We start from the raw sequence: 9,524 nt of genomic DNA, 5'->3' as shown, positions 1-9,524 counted from the left end.
AGCATATCTTTGGGGAACAGTGTTTCATGAGCGGCATTCTCCCCCGCTTCCCTCGGCCCTTACCACTCCCAGAAGAAGGGGGTCCTGTAAGGCAGTGGTTGCCAGCTGCATTGCTTCCCAGTCACCCTCAAGTCCTGGAAGCCAAGGGGACTTTGTGTGGCGCGGTGGAGGGCTCCTGCAAGAAAGCCACTTGGCCACGGGTTCTTCCCAGCGTGGGGGGAGCGGTCGGGGCAGGGGGAGGGCGAGGATGGGGGGTCTCAGTCTGGTGTGGTGAGCGCTTGGTGTCCGGCGCCTTCGTGGTGAAGAGGAAGGAACTGGACTGTGGGGAGGAATGGAGAAGGTCTCTTCACCCTTCCCAGGGATGGAGGGAGGTGATCAGACAGGTACAATGTGGAGGCCTAAGCTGTCGCCCTGCAGTTTCATGTGGTTTCCATGGTAACTAGTGGCGGTCATAGGCAGCGGCAGCAGTGGGAGGTGCGGAGCCCCGGGATGTGGCACTATAATAATAAGGGGAACCTGAAAGTTAACACAGGAGAAGAATGGACTGGTTGAAAGGACAAACAGTAAAAAAAAAAAAAAAAAAAAATTAAACGAAGAAAGGAAACAAAGGAGAACTGAAAAGGAAAGGAAGAAAGAAAAGGAAAGGAACCAAAAGAACAAACTTGGGGAATCAGCTCTTAATGGGATTGGGGAAGGGCAATCAGTGGAAGCCAGCTGAGGACTGCGTGTCAGTGGAAAGATGCTAACGTGGCCTCTAGCTCTGAAGCCCCTCTGTGGGAAGGTGATTGTTTTGCTCCTTGTGACCATCAGGAAGTTGCCGAGAGGGAAATCTGTGAGAATTCCAGCAGAAATACGCCACACCTGATCCACGGCCACCAGGAAAGTGTCAGGGCCAGATGTTCTGAGCATACCTGACAAGGTATAGCGGCCCACTTTTAAAACCAGGAGGGGAGAAATGAAATAAAATTATGATATTTTATTATTTGAGATTTTGGTCACACTTGGTGTGAAAGCTCTCTAGGTGGTTATTGAATGTGTGTTAAATAGTGATTGATTATTAAGATCACATTTACTGAGGTTTAACAACACTGGAATAAAATGTGCCTCTATTATCTAGTTGTTAAACCTCAGTAAATACATTGGTAATAATCACAGCTGATTTATTTTACATATCATCTTTTCCTATTCCCTTGCAAAGAAATATTGTGTTAGAAGATATGGTCTTATGGGAGGTTTTTTCCCCTCTGAAAAAAACTTCACTTTCTGGGCATATTGGAGTCACTGGAGATGGATATATCCCTGTAAGCAAACTCTGCTGGCTATTATAAACCTAGTGATGCAGCCTGTCTCCCACTCTGAACAGTGTTCTGACTGGTCTGATAGGAAGAACTCCTGTGAGATTTCCAGATCCTCAGGAGCTGACTGGGGGGTTAACTTGGGAAAGGAGTGAAATCTCATCTGGATTTTTAATAAGACCTTGAATGGATGATGATTGCAGCCTGAGAGAGTACCAGAACCTGAATTTTACTTCTGATCTCATCTGGAATAAACTGTGGATGTAGGACATGGAGAAGACAGAGATGAACTGGAATTCTGAACTATCTCATGGAAGAGAAGTCAGCTTCAGAACAGATACAAAACAGACGTGAAGTATATATCCATCTAGACACTGGACTGGAGGGTCAGGAAAAAAGCCTCTCACCTGGCCAAATACTTGAAAGCCCTCTTCAGAAACAAACAAAAATAAATAAATACATAAATAAAAAAAGACAAACAGAAGGAGCGCGAGGCTGGGGGCGTGCTGTGGGAAAGAGGTACTCACTTAGTAACGCAGGGTTGCTGAACCGCCAGGCCTCGTTGTAGGTTGTGTACTGAGGGTGGCTGTAGGGATTCCCTGAGAACTCGCTCCCTGGAAGAAAGCAAGGGAGGTGTGAAATGCAGTTAGGAATGAAGAATTACTTTTATTATTCCATCAAGCTACTGTTCATGTCAAATCGTATGCAGCAGGAAAACTAGTGTATCTAGCTTCCTTGCCCAGCTGGGACTGTGCCCTTTGGGACACTGTAGCGTTTGCTCAGTGCAGTGTTGCTTACCCATACAATTAAAAATGATAAGATTGACCTCTTCAGAATCAAGAAATTAGTTTAACATAATGAAATTCAGTAATGCAAATAAATAATTAAACTGGTTTGTTCTTTGTTGCCTTCTGACTTCTGATTCTCAGGTTGCAGTAGGATTGCATATGCAAGCTTTTTCTGCAATTAACTATCAGCTTTCTTTTAAATAAAAATCTAAGGTTCTCCAGTTGTGTCAAGAGAGCAGGCATGGGAACTTGATTGGACAAACTCACAGTAAATTCTTTGGAACCAGCAGTGCTGTTGGTGGTGATATGTATTGCTAACTTTTATTTGTAGGGTACTGAGGGTGATGATGTATTTGTGGAGTATCATTTGTTATTGGGTATGTTCTGAGTGTAAGGTGGCCTTAAATATAAAACAAAATGGAAAACATATTAATCACTTTCTCTATATGATGTTGTTAGTCAGAAAAATAATTCGTATTTGATGAACCCCACCTTTATGCTTAGTTAGTGAGTTACAGAAAAAACTTGCTGTATTCTAGTTCCAGAAAATAATTTTCTAATGATTAGTGCTTTAGGTGCTATTCTGAATCTGAAAGACAAGCTGGGCTACAGCTCCCTTTATCACATTCAGTAAAATGGGCCCAACCCAAAATACTTGTGAGCTTTGTGATCTAATAAGATTCCAAGATTTGAAAGTTGTGCATAAGGAGCTGAGTCTCCTTGTTTTATAGAAGGCTGTGCAGGGCTAGGGGAATTATATTTGATTATTGAGGAGGTATGGTGCTGCATTCAAAATAAATAAATCTCCCCAAACTTAAAAGGTATGTAATTCTGTTAAGTAAAAACATGCTGTTATCTGATCATAACCTCAATTTAATGCAATATCAACAGGCTGGGGACAATTAGTGCCATCTGAAAGATATCATGTGCTTAAAAGACAGTGAAAGAAGTGTGACTGTTAACTTCTGCTCAGCCTTGAGGTGGGGCTGGAGTTTTTACGGCAGAAGTGTTGGGAAAGCACCTGGGGTTCCTGCTAGATACCATGGAATATGGAAATAAGGCAATGCAAGATGTGCTGGATGCCTGTGAGACAATTACCAAAGAAATGTCAATTAATTATACTGTAATCTCTGCGAATCTCCCCTCACCAGAGAGTTAAAGCTAAAACCACAGATTCTCTAGATGGTGGAAATGAAGACTGTTGAAGTCAGGGGCTTTCCACTGGTTTAAACTTGAGGAGAATTTGTCCAGACAGTTTTTTTAAAAAACACTCAGGGTGATAACCAAAGTAGTCAGTACAAAAATGTATATGTATCAAAACCAATCACCATCCAAAGGTATTTAAGTCACAGTAGTTTTTAGTTTTAGCATAAAGCCTCATTTTGTGTGACAGACCTTATTAAATACTGCTTTAATGATAACTTGGCATGTTTCCATATCTAGAAACACTCTGCACTGAAAATCCTGACAGCTAGCTGGGAAGGAATAGATAAAACCTGCTAAGGTGACCAAGATGCTGTGGGGTAGGACACAAAGACAAAAAGCAATGCATAGTCCAGATTAATCTCTACTGAAGTGACCTATCTGTGGGATATACTGGAGTGAGTTTGCCAAAGAAGGAAAAAACTATCCAGATGAGAATTTCTGGTTTGAAATGCCTCATATAAACGTCACTTCTCTGCATGGAGAGGAGTTCTGATATTTCAAGGCTTCTCTCTCAGCCTCTTCTGAGTTGTCACCCTAAACCGTTTACAGCATTCCTAAAGCACGGGTTAAGTAGAGGAGAAAGAGCCCCAGCTCCAGAGCGCTGGGGAGGAGGGAGGGCAGCCACTGGAAACAGTGTTTATTGACGAGGAGTGAAAGCATGCATGCAGCAGGATAATGAGCTTTTGAGCTCAACTGTGACCAAGAGGAACTGAGCTATCGCCTTCCCCGATCACTAATGAAACAAGTGTAATTTCCTCATCAACATTGGATTCTGTTTAACGACTCCCTGCCGTTGCCATCACCAGCCCTCCCGTGCATAAACTGCAGTTCCCTTCAGCGGGTGCTCACTTCACCAAAACGGTGCAGAAACTTGATGGCGTTTCTGGGAAAGAGGAAGAATTGAGGCAGGGATCAAAGGTGCTCTGTTACCTGTGTAGGAAACACCTCTCAGACATATAGGTTAAGTATAGCATGATACCTGATTCACGCTTCTTTGAGTGACTAACCCCTGCTTTTTCAGGTGTGTGCTCAGGGACTACTGGCTTTCATCCGCGTCTACAGCCTGGGACCTGAAGTTACAGGCGAGAGCGAATGCAGGATATGTTTCTTACCACATCATCTGCAGACATCTCAGAGATATCTGCATGCATGACTGACCATGTTGCATGGATGTCCTGCTACTGGAAACAACTCTAGGCTATACAAGTAGAAGTCTAGGGAGAGGTTTTCATGGATAGAACACAGCAGCTTTGGTTAGCGCTGGTCAAATAATCTTCTCAGAAACAGTTTTCCACTGGAAAACGCTGTCTTGTCAAAATGAAAATGTTTTGCATGAGCTTGTCAATTTCAATGGTGTTTTGGAAAGAAAAGTTCTGAAATGACTGCAAATTGAAACAAAGTATTATGTTTCAACTTTCTTGTTTTGTTTCATTTTGCCTTTCTCATCTGATTTAATTTCCTTTCAACTCTTTCATTATTTTAATATGTCTTGACATCTAGAACATGTTGACATTATTGAAACGTTTCATCCTGATGTTTGCAAATTGAACAATTTCAAGATTCTGACTCCTCATTCCAATGCAAGATGAAAACAAATGTCAAAAAAACAGAGTTTTTCATGGGCTTGAAATTCTGCTTTCTGACCAGTTCTAATTTTAGCTCTGCACCTTTATTTAGACAAGACAGAGCCTCTTTTTAATATTCACTCACATCTGGACAATAAAGTTTGTTTGCATGTCAGTATGTTTCTTAAAGATACTGAGTGGTCATCTTGCTGGCTTCTTGTCTCCGAAGTAGTAACAGCACTGGCCCTTCATCTTTCTTGGCCCAGGAGCATGTAACAAACCATTGGTGACATAATATTTGTTTTATCTGTTCAACCTGGACTCTTAACAGAGGTTGCAAGCAAGCACAGAGGATAGATCTCAGGAGGCCTATATTCTGTGCAATCTGTGCTCTGGGAACCTTTACTAACAGTATTTCTTGGTATCTGTATTTAAATCTTGGCACGTTTAGTCTTCTAATACAGAAACCATGAGGCATGAAGTGAGCCTAGCAGGTGGCAGGTTCAGAACAAATAAGGGAGGTAGTTTTCACAGAATATGTAGTTAAGCTGCAGAACTTCTTGCCATAGGTTGCTACAGATGTTAAAGACTTATAGGGGTTCAGGAGACACTGTTTAAGTTTGTAGAGAAGAAACCTATCAAGGGTGTTTAATATTAAACAGAAAGATACTAAGTCTGGCTTAGGAAGTCTCTGAGCTGCAACTTGTTGGAGGCTCGGAGATCTTTTGAGAAAGTACTGATACGTGCTTGCTCTGTTTTTATGCCCTTTGCCCGGCATTCACTTTTTGGTCCCTGGCAGAGAGCAGTGGCTCCAGAGATCTGCAGTGTGATGAAGGCCAAAGCCAAGTCTCATGTTCCTTCCCAGGAAGCCTCTTTATCTCCATCTTGTTGGCTTGCGTCACATTAGAAGACAGGAATAGAAGGGCTGCCAGGCTGGGCTTGACCAGTGAGGTATGACTGAAACAGCTGGAACTTGCTGCTCTGTGGAAAAGTGCAGTAACTACTGCAGGATGCCCAAGTAGGCCACCAGAAAAACTTCCTCTAATTGAATGTTGACATCAGATTTAACGTGAAGATATCCATTTGACTTGAATAATCTTTTTTTCTTTGAAGCATAACTCAACTTTTTTTCTTTATCATCCTGGTCCTTTTATTTTGGGGGGTATTTGTGTGTTTTTGAGGGCACTGCTGTCTTGTGGATAAATAGCCTCCACATCAAGGAGCTGAAATACCCTGTTCTTGGATAAGTGACCCCTGTGATTAGGGGTCTTAAGATTTTTGTCCCAGTTTAGATGCTGGTATCATCATTATGAAGAGGATGCTAAAGTTACATAGCAGTCACTGAACAGTGGAGCAGCTGAGAACAGTCAGAAGCTGAGAAGAGCCTGCTTTATAGAAGTACGTATTCAAAGAGCCAACTATTTTTGTGTTCTTAACCATTTCTATATGCCATGACCTTCTATAAGTTTTGGTCTGTAACTGACTTAAATGTTGACAACTGAGTCTACCTACTGTTACTGTGGGGTGGCTTTTAATTGATTTATATTGCCTTTTTTGTTGTGCCTTAGGATCATTAGTGGTAGGTAGGTCTGGAATGTGATTCATGGTATGTGTGTATATATATATATAAGCAATGATTTGTCATTTAAAGATGTTAAGAGTCTGAGCTGGAAACATTTCCTATCAGTGATGTTTTCACTGTCCTCTCTGCAGTGTATGTTCGTTTAACTGGGTGTTCTGAGATTTGAATGAGGCTGAAGTTAGGTGTTTCACATCATGGTGATTTAAGAGCTTTCTGTCCTCAGCTTTCTGCTGCATCTGTTCTGGAGTCATACCTCCAGTAGCAGCAGTTACAGAATGGACTGTGTACCTGCTTGCTAGCCATCATGACTCACAACCCAGGGAAGTAACATAAACAGAAATCAGTGGCAGACAAAGTTCCGAGCTACCATGGCTGAGAAACAAAAATCCTTCCTCTTCTGTTATCTGCTGGGGATAACTGTCATCAGAGGAGAGGGGAATAGAGCCTGAGGAAACAAACTCTTCAGTTGCTCTAGGGTAAATGGTCCTTTCTTCTCCATAAACACTGGGAGAATCCATTTGCCAAGAGAAGGTATTTCTCCAAAGGCATTGGGTAGCAAAGAAACAGTTTGCCTTTGGATGTAGGATTAGGCAGATTCTTTCTTGGATTGGAGGCACTGTCTTACAAACAGGAGATGGGTAAGTATTTGAAAGTGAATATTTAGTTTCTCCTGAAATGCTGTTAATCATTGCTGAACTCCTAGCTAGTTTAGGCTGTGATCAGTAGGTCTCTGAAAACTGCAGGTATTAGATTATCATTGATGATTTTCAGTTTGATGCCCTGGCTTTAGACAGAAGGTAAGTTGTTACCCAAAGTTAGTGGATAGCTGAATATCCTGAGCCATGAGCAGTACATAATAATCTGTATGGGTCACTGGAAAATAATTACATTAGTTAATGAACACTAAGGTTAATTAATTACTAATTAATTGCTACAGGTTATACATAGCTAGTTGCCCATAGCAGCAGTGAATCAGTTACTAGAGAGAAAGAGATATGTTACAGAAAGCGTTGTTAGCTACATTAGTTATAGGCACCTGGTGATTTCTTTATTAAAAGAATAGGCCTTACTATCAGCGAAGCAATAGTAAAACCCAACTGTGAAAGCTCTTACAATGCTAGTGTACTGTTCAAATGTGTGTGCACCATTACTGAAGTCTGGAGGCTGACTTACCAGGAACCATTCCTGCAAGAGTTGAGGTTGGGTAGCTGCCTTGTCCAGTTGGGGGGACATGGGGTGGGTAGCCAGGCAAGGTGGTGCTTGCCATATCACGACCTGGAAAGGGAAAGAATCAGGACAGGTGATCAACAGGGACAAGATCTTTCAATATTGATTTGATATCACCTTTTGTCCCACTGTCACATGACTAGCAGCTTGATAGGCAAGTGCTGTGCAGCCTTCTCTTAGATAAGTGCTGTCCATCCACTGAAAATTTGGGGGGAAGATTGTGGCACTTTTGATCTCACACTGTACGGATAGATGTTAAAACTTAGCTTTGTGAGGCTCGAAAGAATTCGGTTTGTTTCACTGTAGATTTTGAATCTATTTTAGCTAAATCAAAATGGCCTTGAGCTGCACAGAGAACGGCAGCATATTCACTGCCAGAGTAGCTGAGCTCCTGTCTATATGCAGTGGATGCAGTTCCAAAACTGTGGTGATGTTGCTTTAGGGTATGATCAATGTGCAAGGCATTGGAAAGTGATCCCAGGGTTTTCTGTGCCTGTCTCTCTTCCCACCTCTGCTATTTACCTGCTGATGATTTTAGGCAAGGTCACTTCACCTCTCTGTGCCTCTTTTTATGCTGCAAACTCTTTGGTGCAAGGGCACACTCTTAGTACATTTGCACAGTGGTTAGCATGAGATCAATACTGGCTGGACTCCTTCCAGGTGCTAGTGTAATTAATATATACAATCATAGGATCATGCGAATTAGTCTGAGTCCCACTTCATTTCTATTACAGGTGCAAGTTTTTGTTAGTAACACTTAAAGTTGTGATATCTTTTCTCCAGCAAAGAAGTAGAGAGGGGTGTGGACTGGGTGGATGATTGCAGTTTATTTTTCATCTCTTAGGAAGTGCAGCTGGAGGCTTCTTGGCTGATGCCAGCGGCATTTCCTCATTTGGACTGGTTAGCCTGAAAATGGGCCAGCCAGAAGGGCATTTGCTGTTAGTGCTTATTGCATTTAAATGAACTAAAATCATCTCAGAAGCTGCTGGGAATTTCAAGCCAAAACCAAAAAAAAAAAAAAAAAAAAGAAGGCTAAATAAATTAAGATAATCTTTCCCCCACAGCTGCTGGGAGTTTACAGCTCAGCCTCCAATGCTGCCTACTGAGATTTCAGCCTGTTCCAAGCATCTAAGCCTTTCACATTCCCTAGGTGAACTGTAGTTCACCAAGAATTTTGTGCCATCTGTTGTTCCTTTGTTAAATTTTATCTCTCCTGTCTGTTGTAACTGGTGGGCTGGAGTCTGATTCACCTTTAGAAGTGATAGGTTAAGTGTGGCCCATGAATACCACTGGAGTCCATGTAACTATGCTGGGATATGCCAGTGAAAGAAGAATAAGAATTGGTTTAGGTCTACTAGTGGCAGAACAATAACTGATAAAGCAGGTCCTGGAACAAGCATGAACCTTGCCTGGGGAATTAGAAATAAATAATAGTTACACAGCAAAGCAAAAACTAATCAACATGGAGCATTAACCTGAAGGGAGGAAGTTTCTCTAGGATGAGGTAGGCTAGACCAGTATCATTGCTTTCATAGGTCTTGGCTAAAAATTACTGAGGTGATTTGCTCAAGAAAAAAGAAATGCAAGTTCATTCTTTCTCCTTGAAGAGGTTCATGATCAGTGCCTGATGTTCCTAGCTCACCTCATCTTAGATAATGGCACAGAACTACCAAACAACGGCTGAACCATTTTCCAGCCACTCCCCAATATTGATAAAAATAAGTATGTAATGCCTCAGGGATTTATATTCTATGGTCTTCTACTCTTTATCACCACCATTCCTTTAGTGATTTGTAGCTGTGTGTTAAGCTGTATGATTAACACCTACTAGATGTAGTTCTTTTTTCCCTCATGTTCTTTT

The 9,524-nt window shown here is 41.8% G+C and overlaps 1 protein-coding gene across 5 annotated transcripts in view; it reads right to left on the bottom strand.

Annotated features, from left to right (window-relative positions):
- Positions 1-375: 375 nt before the first annotated feature.
- Positions 376-9,524, bottom strand: part of PAX2 (paired box 2) — an 83,578-nt gene continuing 74,429 nt past the window's right edge. For 2 of the 5 annotated variants that reach the window (XM_065638683.1, XM_065638684.1), the window contains 3 exons: positions 7,610-7,711; positions 1,823-1,909; positions 376-497 (listed from right to left, as the gene is read on the bottom strand). In XM_065638683.1, the coding sequence (XP_065494755.1) occupies positions 376-497; positions 1,823-1,909; positions 7,610-7,711 (311 nt within the window). Of the gene's footprint in view, positions 517-1,822; positions 1,910-7,609; positions 7,712-9,524 lie in introns of all 5 variants that reach the window. The other 3 variants (XM_065638687.1, XM_065638685.1, XM_065638686.1) reach the window with 2 other exon arrangements.

This window comes from Caloenas nicobarica, chromosome 7 (assembly GCF_036013445.1).
Source record: "Caloenas nicobarica isolate bCalNic1 chromosome 7, bCalNic1.hap1, whole genome shotgun sequence".
NCBI lineage: Eukaryota > Metazoa > Chordata > Aves > Columbiformes > Columbidae > Caloenas > Caloenas nicobarica.
The sequence above is the reverse complement of the archived record's forward strand: the minus strand, read 5'-3'. Positions and strand labels throughout refer to the sequence as shown.